General features: G+C 25.4%; 2 protein-coding genes across 4 annotated transcripts; both read right to left on the bottom strand.

Moving 5' to 3' along the window:
• Positions 1-169: 169 nt before the first annotated feature.
• On the bottom strand, positions 170-3,183 carry LOC145180885 (uncharacterized). Of its 2 annotated transcripts, none has more exons than XM_090078238.1 (9): positions 3,025-3,183; positions 1,717-1,772; positions 1,522-1,569; positions 1,372-1,436; positions 1,238-1,275; positions 853-932; positions 633-695; positions 475-525; positions 170-384 (listed from the first exon to the last, which is right to left on the bottom strand). In XM_090078238.1, the coding sequence occupies exons 1-9, from the start codon at positions 3,116-3,118 to the stop codon at positions 331-333; spliced, it is 549 nt and encodes a 182-aa protein (XP_089934364.1). In that variant the 5' UTR covers positions 3,119-3,183; the 3' UTR covers positions 170-330. The 2 variants fall into 2 exon arrangements, with proteins under 2 accessions (XP_089934364.1, XP_089934365.1); XM_090078239.1 differs by having other exon boundaries at positions 2,997-3,116.
• Positions 3,184-3,473: 290 nt separating this feature from the next.
• On the bottom strand, positions 3,474-13,671 carry LOC145180834 (translation initiation factor eIF2B subunit epsilon-like). Of its 2 annotated transcripts, XM_080055778.2 has the most exons (21): positions 13,508-13,671; positions 13,209-13,333; positions 12,515-12,620; positions 11,028-11,110; positions 10,801-10,875; positions 9,601-9,700; positions 9,262-9,339; positions 9,091-9,168; positions 8,908-8,993; positions 8,570-8,677; positions 8,231-8,331; positions 8,004-8,109; positions 7,891-7,927; positions 5,614-5,722; positions 5,298-5,393; positions 5,104-5,193; positions 4,857-4,953; positions 4,455-4,566; positions 4,283-4,363; positions 3,861-4,031; positions 3,474-3,693 (listed from the first exon to the last, which is right to left on the bottom strand). In XM_080055778.2, exons 1-21 carry the CDS (start codon positions 13,634-13,636, stop codon positions 3,625-3,627), a joined length of 2,037 nt encoding a protein of 678 aa, XP_079911904.2. In that variant the 5' UTR covers positions 13,637-13,671; the 3' UTR covers positions 3,474-3,624. The 2 variants fall into 2 exon arrangements, with proteins under 2 accessions (XP_079911904.2, XP_089934362.1); XM_090078236.1 differs by lacking the exons at positions 10,801-10,875; positions 11,028-11,110 and having other exon boundaries at positions 13,508-13,647.
• Between the last annotated feature and the right edge of the window lie 445 nt (positions 13,672-14,116).

Raw genomic sequence — 14,116 nt, 5'->3', positions numbered from 1 at the left:
AACTAATACAGTAACTAAATAGTTTGTTACCCCAGAAAAGTTTTTTGCAAAGTTTGGACAGATTTTTTCAAATAAAACTTAGTAAAAATGTGAAAAAAAAAAAAAAAAAAAAAAAAAAAAATACCTTTAATAGCTGAAAATTAAAATTAAAAAGATAAAAGGATAAAATCACGCACAGGCATTAAAATGTAAGAAAAAAATCTTTTTTTTTATTCAAATAAATATATCTAAATAATAAGAGTAAAATACAAGTATCAATTGCAGAGAAGTATGTGTCACAAAAGCAAAGATATTCCAATAGTCACTTGTTTGTAAGAACTTTCTTTAAAATTACCAGAGTGGATTTCGATGAAACATTCCTTGCCATTTTACATCTGCTGCAACCTGTTATGTTGGTTAATCAAAAAATTTGTTTGTTAAAAAAATTAAAAACACATATAACAAAAAGTATATAGAAATAAAATATATACTGACCTCTAATTTTCTTTCCAAAACTTTCATTTTTTCAATTAAATCAGTATAGCTCTACATAATAATGCAAAATATTACATACAACAAAACAAAACAAACATTTTTTTTAAAAGACATTTTGAATTGTTGCTAAACAAAAAAAAACAACAACTAAAAACCACCTCTTCAATTCTTAGACGCTGTCGCTGCGGCAGTGTGGGTAAAAACATTTCCAACTTAGTTAACTAAAAAAAAAAAAATCTTTTACAATCAAAATAAATTTAAATGTAATAAATATTACAAATATAAACAATAAACACAAAGAGATATTAAACATTACACAAAGACAAAAAATATTTCACAAAGAGACAATATACATAACACAGAGACCATAAACATTACCCTTTTATCAATAAGAGATAATTTCTTTTTTAGTACTTCTTCGTAAGTTATTATGCTTGCTGTTCTTTTTAAAGGTGTCACTTAAAATCAAATGAAATTTTCAAAACAACATCAACTACTCTAAGCTTTTGATAACATCTTTTATAAGTATGGTGCTGTTGTAAGTAAGTAATGATAATCAGTGTAGGTTCAAACAAAAAAAATGAATTTTTAATATTTGTAAATAAAAAACCCAACTAAAACTTATTTCAACAGTACTACCAATAATAATCACAGAGGAAAGAACAACTTTCAAATTAAAATTATGCAACAATACAGCTATAAACTGAAAATGATTGATTATTGTAGATATAATACAAATAACAAAGTAAAAAAAAAGACATACCATTTTGATATAAAGTACATGTTTCCAAAATATAAGGGCTGAAATAATATTTTTACAATGAAAAACCCATAAATGTTGTTTTACGCTTTTTAAAGGTAATTTAGTAAAAAAGAGATATTAAATAAATTTGTTACTTGTCAATACTGTTGGACTCAAGCTTATTACTAAATGGCAATAAAAACCCTCGTTCATTTCGAAGCTAAAATCAAAATAAATTAACCACTTTATGACATACAAACACTAAAGTTTCTGTATTTAAAACAAAACAGTTAAAATATTTATACTTTGACAATGATTGAAGAATCTCTCAAACCAAAGGATTCTCTGATTATCTAAAATAATTACTCTATCAGTTCTATAGCGATTCTAATATAATAACTGCACCACAATGATTCCAAAATATTAGGAAGTTATTGGAACAAAATATTTGGAAGAATATGAACAAAATATCAGGAAGTATTTGAACAAAATGTAGTTACCTTTTTTATAGATTTATATGTCATATCAGGTTTCAAAGTAAAACATCTGATGCTACCTAAAAATAGAAAAAAAATGTTGGTTTGAACAGATAAAGAGGTATCGTTAGGAAGAGTTTTATGGTCCAGGCTTCACATGCATCACACCCAAAAAAATACCAACAATTAAAACGCTAATTTAATCTTAAACCATCCTTCATAAGTATTTTCTGGTAGAGTTACAATAGACTGAAAGTAGTGTCTTCTTTGTGGTAATTTAAACAAAAGCAGCAACATAGCAAATGGCAGTGGTATTAAATGTTTGGCCAAATCAAATTTTTTTTTTTTGTAAATTAATTACAAATGGTTATAAGTTTTGTGCATTGGCTTCATGAAGTGAAGTTCAAAATTTGAAGTGAATTTGCACAATGAACTTTTTTAGAAACAAATGTGTTGATAGAACCACAAGTTTTTAAAAACTTTGATATCGGAAAATTGCTACAAACATAAAAACCTGTTTTGCTTCAATGGCTGCTTACACAACCTTGACATTGTCAATTATATCAACAACAGTTTAACAACTTAATTATTAAGAAGTTTAATATTTTAGAAAAAGATGAAATGAAACTTTCTTGAATAATATTTTAAAAGAAAAGTAAAGTCAAGTACTGTAAAGTACTGCAAAGCACTGTTAAACTTTGTAAAGATTAGTTAATACTATAGATTGTATTGAAGGATCTTATGCAAAACATTCAGACACAAGAAAATATCAAATATTTAAATTATGATTGATCAAACCACGGGTATTCACTGTTTTTAAATATGAATCCATTGAGCCATTATAATATTTACTTTTCCTAAGGTGTTTTATAAAAAATTTAATATTACCCAAATCATTATTTGATTTAAAATTGAATGGAAATTATGATAACTTTTTTTTATTTGTAGCACTTCTGATGCTATCAATCATGCTATCATCATAAATCATTAAGCCAACCATCAAGTTTTTTGAAAAATTTACAAAATACCCTGTGATATACTCTTGTTTAAAGTAGTTGCTGTCTGAAAAGAGCTTAAATCAATTTTTTCGTTAAAAAAATTTAACCCATGCCATTGATTCTATCTTTTAAAGCTTACATATGTAAAAAAGTTATATATTTTACTATTGTTTTTTTTTATTATTACTCTTATCTTACTATATCATTATATAAAGTATAATATAATGCAAAGTACAAGATAATATAAATTTGATTTTAGTATAAGATAATACTTCATTGGTGGTTTGAAATATCAACATTCAATACTTTTTTTTTACAAAACTAATCAAGCTACCATCTTCAAAATCTTTTGCTACGTTTTGATTATTAAAACATAACTTTAATTGAACATAAACATGTTTTGAATTAGTTTCTTGCTCGTCTTCCATCTTGTTTGGTTTTATTTAAAGCCTTTCTATTTAGTTGCTAAAAAAAAAAAAATAAAAAAAAAAAATAAAAATTTTAACAATCTATTTTACAAAAGCCAATAAAAATGCGCAAAAGCATTATACAATCCAAGTTAGTTATTAAAAAAGAAAAGAACACAGTCTGTATTCTTTTCTAATAGCTAATAGAAGTAGTATTTTGAAAAGAACACAAACACCATTACAAAAAATTCCTAAAAATAAACTTATTACTTTTATAGCTGTATTAAATTTCTACTTTTACACTTTCAGAACTGATTGTAGTTATGAAAGTCAAAAAAATATAAATAAGGTTTAGCCTATGTACTGTTGAAACAAGTTTCCAATAATCTAAAACTTTATTTTTATTGATATTTTATGCAAAAAAAAAAAAAACTTCGTGGGGGTTACAATTAAAACTCATACAGGAAATATTATTTCATTCTGAAAATTAAAATATATTTGTCATTTTTCTAAGTTTTTCTAATTGATTATTCAGATTCCTCATCACTATCTTCTTCATCTGCCTCATTTAACCAGGTAATAAACTTAACAAGTGTCTATAATAAAAGACATAAAAAGAATCATTTAAACTTGACATAAAAACTATATATATATATAAATATTGAATGCTTGAAAGACATTGAATAAAAACAACTATATAATGCAATTTATATCAAGCAATATAAAGCAGAGACTAATGAAGGTAAAAATCAAAACTTCATACAGGGTTTGCACGCAGTTGGTTATAATTTTCTTGTAAAGCAAATTCTTCTATAACAGGAGATTTTCCGAACCACTTCAATATGACCGCTTCATCAATAATGTCTTTGTCATACATTTTGTGAAGAAATGTTGCAAACAAGCTACCCATGCTCAACATACCAGCAAAAAAACTCTAAAAATCAAAACAAATATAAATGTTCAGCCTGTAATAAAAGAGCACAATGCAAAGCTGTGTAAAATAAAATAGTTTTTAAACTCTAAATTAACTAGAATTTTCCTCACAAAGAGGTTTCTGCTTTAAACAGCTTTGCAGCTTTGGCAAAACTCTGTTATAAAATCTTAAAAAAAGCAGAATTTTTATATATTAGAACTTATAAAACTTTTAAATGATAAAATGAAAGATCTGTTAAATTTTTGATATACCTCTGCAACTGTCACTGCTTGAAATTGTGACTCAAAGTTGTTAAAATATTTACAGAGTAATGGTTGCAAACAAGATATATTCTTAAAGAAAAAAAAAATTTATTACTTATATAAAATCAAGCATTTTCCAAACAAAGTTATAATTATTAGTAACAAAGAATAAAAATATTACTTTCTCAAGTGCCACCACTGTTTCTTGCTTAGATGCTTCAATTACAGATAGTTCTAACAAACCTTTGATTACAGCTTCATAAAGTTCTGGAATGCTTATGTTAAATTTGAATCTAAAAAAAATAAATTACTTATCTAAGTCTCAGGAGCATTATTATCTTTTATAATTATCATATTTAAAAGTTTAAATTTTCTGAAACAAAAACATAATATGATTTTCTTTTATTATTCAACAAGCTTTTAAATTTTTTAGTGTATTTTGCTTAAAACCCAAAACATTTAACAGTATAATCTTAAATACTAACATTACTTATTCAAAAAATTTATTTTAATTAATATAAATTTAATCAAATAATTTATTTTAAATAATTTTTTATAATTAATAATTTTTAAAAGTTTTTACTTTGACGCATTAATTTCTAAAGCAATATTATCAGCAGCAATATTCTCAGTAACTCCACAACGAAGATTCTCCACCACTTCAATGTGGAACTGATGAACTAGAATAATAATGCAAATTGAATTTTTATCTGAATTTAAAAAAACAGCTTAAAAGCATTTTTAAGGTTCAAGTTATAAAATAATTTGTAGAAATTTGCAATAATTCCAAATTCACTAGAGTTAAATACTTAATACACTTGAATACTCACAGTTAGTTAGTTCATTAGGAGGAGTTGGAGGTAATGATTGCTCATTTTCTTCTTCACTGCTTTCTTCATCAGAGGACTCATGACTGTATCCTAAAAATTCATCATCAATATTATTATATCATAAAAAACACTTATATTGTCAACTGTTGTTGTGTACAATTACTTATGAGATGTGAATAAAAAATATAACTAACCTGCTAGGCTAGGAATATTTGCATCTTCTTCATCATTATCTTCATAGAGTGGCCAGGAGAAACCTTTGCCATCTTCACCAACTTCACTATCATACTCTAAAGTAAACCAAAAGTATGAAAACTTTATTTTTTTTCTGATTTTTAACAATAAAACTACTTTAAACTTTTCAAAGAAACCCATTGTTTAAATTAATACAAAGAGGTTTTTTTTTGAATTTTGTTAAGAGTTATGCACTTCAACATTAGTAGTTTTCAAACAGTGTTAACAGTATTGAATTGATAAGTAGCAACAAATATCAGAAGAAAGAATCCATACTGCATTCTTCATTTATAACCAATCCACCAAACTGTTTTCCAATATCATCTTGTCTCATAAGGGACAATCTAGTGTGTTTAGGTAAGACAATACCTTCTCCAACACAAACCTGAAATGATAAAAAAGTGTAAAATGCTCCATTTTTTTAACTATCATTAAATGCTTTAAATTTATTTTACAAAAATAAAGAACATTTCATAACTTTACTGTATAACAAAACAAAATTAAAAACAACATTTATGAAGCTGTTAATAAAGTTTGTTCAAAAAAAAAAATTATAAGAAAATTTTAAAAATAATTTTCTTATAATTCTTTTCTAAATTTCATTGATTAGCTAGTAGAACAATTGTGAAAAGAGGTTTCTGTAGAATCATTTTAATATTTATTCTCCTTCATCACATTATTAAATATTGGTATTACCTTTTTTTTTTTTAATTAAGACCAGGCTTTTTGAATTTCTTTTAGTTAAAAGTTAACCTTTTATGGTACAAAAAATCGATTTTTTGGCCCATTAACTTTCATCCTTACTATGTTAATATAAAAAAAATATATCAATAAAAAAGCTTACACCAGGTTACAGATAAATTTATTAATAGAGTTGCATTTTCTATAAAAAATTCAGGTTGCAAATCATATGAAAAAATCTACTTAAATGATTTTGAACTTTTATGACACTATTTAAAGGATGATTGTATAAGTTTTTATAGAACAGAAAGTTGTTCTTTTTTTTTTATTTCATTTTATGACGTTAGTGTTATTATTGATATTGGCAGCATTATAGGCTTTCACTTTACTGTTTGGTGCTTGCATTACTTTATCACAAAACATTAAGATTGTAAATTTGTAAAAGCTTCATGTAAAATATCATCTCCAATTAAGAATTCTTTTTAGAAGCTTGCCATTCATTTAAATCTTCTTTAAAGTGTTCCTTATCTTTTTAAAATAGGTTACAGATTATATCAAGTCTGCCTATTTTGGCTGTTGGAGAAAAGTTTTCTATTCCACTCTCTTCATTTCTTAATTCTTATCTTAACCCTCTTCTTTTCTTGATAATAAAATACTGCCTTGTACAAAACTGATCTGTAAAGTTCAGGGTATAAAGTTTTTTTTTCTATATTTTTCTTCCCATTAATTATAGTTTTATTTATATATTAATTATAGTTATATTAATTATTCAAAGAATATTTAAATAACAAAAAAAATCTTTGATAATTAATATTCAAAATCCAAGCTCTAATAGCTCAATAAGTGGAATTGTGTATGATCTTTTAAATTTAAATATTGATGTAGAAATCATTTAAAAGTCAAATTTAGCATTTTCCAGCTGGTTAAACAATCTAATTCTAAACCCAACAATGTTTCAAGGCAAGTTACAAATAATGGGAAAGAAAATGAAACCAGAAGCGTTTATTGGTTTTGCTTTTTGATCTTCCTTGAACTCTTTTTTCATTAACTAATTTCTATAACTTTCCTTAATACACTATTTTTTTTTTTAATTAGTGGATTTCTGCTAATATTTGATGCAAATTATAAAACTAATAAACATAACAACTTCTGTAGTTTAAATTAAATTTAGTTTATTTCTGTTAAATTTTTATCAAAACAAAATTAGAATAATTGCATTAATATTTGGCAATCAATCAAACTTTTAGGTAGTACTGTACATCTAGTCTACCTAAAAGTTGAACTGATTACCAACATACTTTACAGTTTCTATATTTTCACTTTTAACTTCAATGACATTTTAATAAAAAGTAGTTTCAGCTACACCAGCATTTCCACAACAGATGGTGTAGCTGGTGTAGATTTCACTATAAAAAAACTTCATACAAAAAAACAAAACAAAATTTCTCGATATGCAGTTGATGTATCATCATTATTAATAATTTTCTTTGTGGTGAAGACTTTTTATCTCTACCATCTTTTAAAATGGGTTTATTTTGTTTCTTAGGCACAAAAAAAATGTTTTCTTCCATTATCATACATTATATAACTATCACTTTAATCTTAGGTGGTTCACAAAAATTCCAATTTCCTTTTTAACCAAATATTTAAAACATCTAATCATCAACAAAACTAGTGATCTCACTGTTTTGATGTAGCATAAAATTTCGGTGTTTATTGTTCATTCAACTTGTGATCAAAATGAATATGATATGAAATAATTGACGAATCTAGGACACATTGAAAATAACTTATATAAATAAAAAATTGAGCAAATTTTAAAATCAATCAGTAAACAATCGAGAATAAATAATCGAGAATAACACAACTTACACCAAATGAAATTATAGAATCAATTAGAACAGCAGACCTACAAAAAAAAACATTGTAGGTAAACAAAAACACAGAAGCTTATCACATAATGAAATTTCAAGAAAAACTAATACCTTTTTATACAAGAATTGGTGCAAATCAAAGTTTGGGTAATTGAAGCATTGTCCCCAATAATGACATTATCCCAAATAAATGAGTTTGTTATATTCACATTATTACCTATCATATAGAAAAGGATATTTCTTTAAAAATATAAAAAAACAGCAAGAAAATTAGAAAAGAGTAAGATAACAAATCGGTTTGGAAATAAAACACTAAAATAATTAAAACATGAATTTACCTATTTTACAATTAGAGCCAATGGAACTCCTTGAAATTTTTGTATTTTCTCCGACAGTTGTTGACTTTCCAATCAAAACGGTATTTGATATGTTACAATTCCTGAGATAAAAGAATAAAAATAAATATTAACTAGAAACAGAACCAGAAGAGAGGGAAAAAATTCTCATAAAAATAGTTTAGTTGAGTGTCATCTTTTTATTGCCTTACTTTAAAACATCAAATAATAAAATTATGAAAATGTAAAACTATTAGACAGTATTTAAATAACACATCATACTAAACACATCACATACACACACTTCATCATCATACTGAACACATCACTGAAGGGTAATACCTTTCTATTCTTACATCTTTCTCTAAATACACATTATTTCTTTTAAAACTACATGCAAAGAAAATATCTGGAACTAGTGGGTATATCCAGCGATTCATCAAATCCAAGCTAAAAAGAATTTTTATATTTGGAAATATCCTGTAGATAATGTTAAAATATTGATAAACAAATTCATATAAATATATTAATAAATAATTAAGGTTGTTAAGTGGAAGTGGAGAGGGGAAATTACATAGGATTAGAATGTAGATAGAAAAGTTCTTTTTTAGAAAAACTCTTTTAAACAAACTGTAATCAAAAAAAAGATTGCAACTATCAAGACTATTTCTCTTTTTAACCTCACTGCATTGTACATATGAAGATCATTGATTCGAGATGAATAGCCCTCTTCAATTGTGGTAATATTCACTTGATCTCCCATTATCTAAAAAAGTAATTGACAAACCATAAACCTTGTTGTTGCTTTTTTATAAATGAGCAACAAAAAGTTAACAAATAAAAAGAAGAATTATATCTCTTACCTCTTCATTAAGTAATACTCCTTTAATAAAATCATCTAAAGTCTGGTAGTCAAAGTTGTCTGTGAATAATGGAGCAACCTAGAATTTAGATCAGAACATTAGAAAACATTTCATTTTTTAACAAGGAGATAACTTTTTTTTAGATAGATACAAATCATAACTTATGAAAACCTGTGGAGAGCAGATACTGATGTGAGTCGGTGAGAGATCATAATGAATATGAACTTCTTTTTCATTTTTGAGAAGACTCTGTAAAACAAACTGAACAATGTTGAATTAATCCATGAAAATGTTCTTACTTTACAATTTATAAAAAAAAGAAAAATTAAATTTTCAAATTAAAATTGTTCATGTTGCACTTGATAAGTCTTGAAAATAACACTTGAAATATTCTTTTCAATAGGTTTAATATTATTATTGTTATCAATTACCCTGGAAATGTACCAAGTTTTAGAAATCAATATTATTTAAAAGTCAATTTGATAAACTTCAAGATCATAGTAGACATACCGTTGGAAACATAAATTTCCTGCAACTTTTAGTTTTTTGTATGTGTAAGAGTTTGTTGGTGTCACTCTCTATCGCCATAACAACATCATCTTCTGGACACCTGACAAGAAAACGATTTACTTGTATTATAAAATTACATTATACACCAAATATTTTGATACATATTTTGAAGCAACACCATAAAGAGAATCTGAAAAATAACCTAATTGCAATTTATATGCTGATTTTCAGTGATTTAAAAAAGTCTTCACTCAAAGTTAGATAATAATAACAGATCCATTAAGTTAGTTTTAGTATAGTGATATTTATTTGATAATGCTTAAATATAGCAAATAAATAAAAATGATTGAAATCATTTTTATTTATTTGCTATATTTAAGTAAAATTGCTTCTTTTTTTGTGTTTATACAAAAAAATCATTAAAGATCAAAGTGCTGAAAAATATGGCAATTCAAATGATTGAAGGAAAGAAAATATTTATACAAGATAAGACTTTTATCATGAGATCAACCTCTCTATCATCAGTTTCTTAATTGATAAAAAAGCATGATGCGATGAAATTTTAGGAGCTATTTTAAAAGCACTTTATAAATACTAATATCTTAATTAATCTAATAATATCTAATTAATTTGACAGAGGGTAAAACCATTTTTCAAAAATTGATGTTTTTAGAGCAGACAACAGCAACAACAATAAACTGTTTAACAACTTATGATGATAAGCAGATGGATTTTCAGTTGTGTCAACGAAGACATTTCTGTGGATTTCATAGTAAAAATGATAGTTTGTTAAAAACAATTTGTAAAAAAAAAAGAACTTAAATTCTTATCATTAGATGTAATCATATTAACAACTGTTTCTGTTTCTGTTTAAGAAAAAAAACCCAGCATAATAGAAAAAATACCCTGAAACACCCCTTGAATTATACAACTTATCAAACCTCTCTTGTAAGTTTTTTTTTTTAAAAAAAACTCACTTCATATGGCTGAATATATGTATTAAAAATAGCTTAACAGATGATATTTAATCTGAGTGTAAATCAAATTTATTTATTTTTTTCAAAATTAGCGACCGAAAAAAAACTTTTGATACTAATTAGTTTAACAAAAAGTAATAATAACTTTAAAGAAATAATTAAAGTATGTTCTCCAACAAACTCTTTTTTTTCTTTCTTTTTCTATCTTATTAAACACTCTTACCTACTAAAATGCCCTGGCTCCATTTTTTTATAGAGATTTGTCATTACCAATGACTTTTCTTTTTTTCTTTTTGCTCTATATAAAAACAAAACTGTGAGCAAACTTTCATCAACAAAAAACCAACCTCAAGTATCAAAAGCTACATAAATGCCAGCTTAAATAACTCCCCAGATAATTAAAATTTCTATTGCAACTATTTACAAGGGCAATAGTAACTCTCAATTAACCTATGTTCTTTGATGATACAGGATAGTTTGATATTGGACAAAAGATCACCAGGCAACAAAACAAAATCTGATCGAATCAACCCCTAAACAGAATTTTCTTTATAATTGTAAAGACTCACATTCAAATTTTTGCATATATATAATAAAGGGTTATTAGCCAGAAGAAAGACAATAAAACATATAACAAATATTGTTCATACAGATGTAAACTGTTAGAAATTAAACAAATCCAGGTAAACAGTGAATGTTGCATTTAAAACTCAAGAGTTTTTAAACTTTTATATAACTGGAAAAAAAAAAAAAAGACATGTTTTTTTTTTAAAGCTAGTTAAACAGTTATGACGATTTAAATGATAACCTGTTATAGGTAAAACAGTTGTGATGGTTCAGTCATTTATCTTTTTAAGATTAAAGATAAAATATTGAGTTTTTTTAAATGTTAAATAAAAGACTATTTTTTTATTTAAAATTTTTTGTTAAATTAAAATAAAAATGGTATTTAAATGCAATCACAAAAGGTGATTAAGTAGTTCAATAATTCTTTAATACTTAAGTCAAAAAGAAGCTTGTACAAGATTGGAAAAAATAGACAAAAATAGACACCTGTAGAGAACATCAAATGATTAAAGAATGGTTTAAATCATATAAAAGTAAAAATGGGAACTCCTATGTTTAGTCATCAACTACATCTTGACAGGATCAGAGGACAACTATTCCTATTTTCAGAGGTAAAGTTGTCTACCACATAACAAAAAATCTACAGATACACTTAAAACAAAATCTGAATGTATATGCAAACACTTAAGACATTTCTCATGATGGAACTAGTCAATTAATGCATATGCAAACACTTTAGACATTTCTTGTGATGGAACTAGTCAACTAATGCAGAGATATAGCCACAGCCAATTTACTGAAATTTTGAAAGCAAGTATGATATTTTTTATTGTTAGTATTTAACTTTGATAATATATATTTTAGAAGGATTTAACAGTCTTAGAAGTTGATGTTTCAGCATGTTGAGATTAAATAAACTATGTTAAAGTGGTTTCATTTTAACTACTGAGATTTGTAGCAACTTTTGACTTTTTTGGAAATTCAATAATCTAATTGTTTTTCTGGTTGAAGTAACAAAAGCCTTTGTTTTGGAGTTTTGAGATTTAAGCCTTCTGATAAAAATATTGAAAAATTTTGTAATTCTTGATTACCACTCAAAACCAGTGATATCAAGTGGGGCATAATCTGGCCTGAGGGATATGAATTAGCTTAGGCCATAATATACCTATGGACAATCTAGTCTAGGTCCACTTAGCCACAGGGATAGTCTAAACTAGAGTATACTGTTACCTGTTATTCTTAAATAAATGTTACGCCAACTTAGTTTAAAAACAGTAATTAGAAAAAACAATTTAATTTATCAAGCTTTATCAAACTGATTTTATTAAAATTTAAGAAAACACTAATTTTTTAATAATTTCAATTTAAACCTCTCTGTCAATTTCTCGAAGAGCATCTCCAAGAGATATACAGTCTACAGTTGATGACATAATGCAATGTATAGAGCAACTAGTTGATTGTTTTCCCCATTTTTCACTGTAAAAAAAATGATACAATAAAAAGTATACTAACTAAAAAAAATTTAAACAATAAGAATATATAGAAATACACCTATTTATATATACACCTATTTTATTTTAGAACTTTTACTGTACCTAACTCATTTATATTGTAATCCCTACATGTAATTTAGAGTAAATACAGTTTAAAACTTTATAATGTGATTAAGCTTTGTGAGTGAGTTTGTTAAGTTTAAAACTTTATAACATTAAGTTTTGTAAGTTTATTTTTTAATCTTTAAAAAACTTGGTAAATAATAAAAAATAAAAAAACTGTTAAATGCTTAGCAAACTTTGTCAACAATAAGACCATGACAATGACTTGTATATATTTAAATATATCTGCATTGATTTTTAGAACCTAATTGTACATCTATGCATATACTTGTGTGAGTATGAGAATGTATATATTTGTATGAGTATGAGAATGCATATATTTGTATGAGTATGCATTTGTATAAGAATGCATTTGTGGTGTGCATATGGGCATATTTACTCAGAATAAAAACTACATTGGTGCATAAGTTTATAAAATAGCTATCAAATATGAAGTACTTTATCTCACTTGATATGATCTCTTATTTTCTCGCCAAATGAACAACAAAAGACAATTATTTCTTGAATTTCTTCTTCAATCAAATATTCTATTGTATAATCAATTAGTACTTTGTTACCCAGAGAAAGTAGAACCTAAAAATAAAACTCATTTATTTTAAAATTGTTTATAGTTTTACATTTTCTATAGAAATGATGATTAATTATATTGAGAATTCTTTTTTCTATCACAAAGTTAAAACTAGAATATAAAATCAAAGTTTTGCAAAGTGTTAGATAAATCAAAGTTGAAATTAAAAAAATTCATACTCTTGGGGTTTCAAATGTTATGGGAGCAAACTTCCTATTAAAACTATCAGCTATAATAACAGCTTGAACAATTTCATCTTCTTTTTGCCAATCGCCAGATGGGTTGTTAGATTTTTTTTTGTTTGTCATCTTTGTTTGCTATAAGGAATCAATTAGTTAAAAAGTGAATTTAATAGTTACCAATTTTTATGACTTTTTAAAGTTTTATAATTGGTAGAAGGAAGCTAAACATTATTTGAAAACTATATATTGATAAAGCAAGCTAGGTATGATTAAAACATTTCAAACCAAATCTAAATTTGAATAGCACAGACAGTTGGGTAAAATCTATTTTACACTCATACTGCAAACTATTAGCATATATACCACTATTAATATTAACAAACTGTTAGCATATATACCACATTTGTGTAAAAATTAAGTGGGTTTCAATGGACGTAACAATATTGAGTCCATATGAACATAAAGTATATCTGACGTTTTAATTTTTAATTTTTAAATTTATTATTGTATTTTTTTAATGCCCTTTTCCGTATAAAGATATGTAAATAATGCAGACTCATTAAATTTTTAAAGCGCATAAGAGTTGTCGTCAAAAAAAAAAAAAAC

This window comes from Hydra viridissima, unplaced genomic scaffold (genome assembly GCF_058129835.1).
Source record: "Hydra viridissima isolate aposymbiotic clone 2 unplaced genomic scaffold, HvirCarnegie_v1 scaffold_2, whole genome shotgun sequence".
Classification (NCBI taxonomy): domain Eukaryota; kingdom Metazoa; phylum Cnidaria; class Hydrozoa; order Anthoathecata; family Hydridae; genus Hydra; species Hydra viridissima.
This window is presented reverse-complemented; position numbering and strand designations above follow the sequence as displayed.

Excerpts from the sequence above, each read along its gene's own strand:
- LOC145180885 (XM_090078238.1), bottom strand. The coding sequence starts at position 3,118 with ATGGAAGACGAGCAAGAAACTAATTCAAAACATGTTTATGTTCAATTA. Across the intron at positions 1,276-1,371 it reads GAGTCCAACAGTATTGACAA|CCCTTATATTTTGGAAACAT; the intron begins GTAACAAATTTA and ends ATATTATTTCAG. Across the intron at positions 933-1,237 it reads ATGTACTTTATATCAAAATG|TGACACCTTTAAAAAGAACA; the intron begins GTATGTCTTTTT and ends TTTGATTTTAAG.
- LOC145180834 (XM_080055778.2), bottom strand. The coding sequence starts at position 13,636 with ATGACAAACAAAAAAAAATCTAACAACCCATCTGGCGATTGGCAAAAA. Across the intron at positions 9,340-9,600 it reads GGAAATTTATGTTTCCAACG|AGTCTTCTCAAAAATGAAAA; the intron begins GTATGTCTACTA and ends TTTGTTTTACAG. Across the intron at positions 4,954-5,103 it reads TCCTAATGAACTAACTAACT|TTCATCAGTTCCACATTGAA; the intron begins GTGAGTATTCAA and ends TTATTATTCTAG.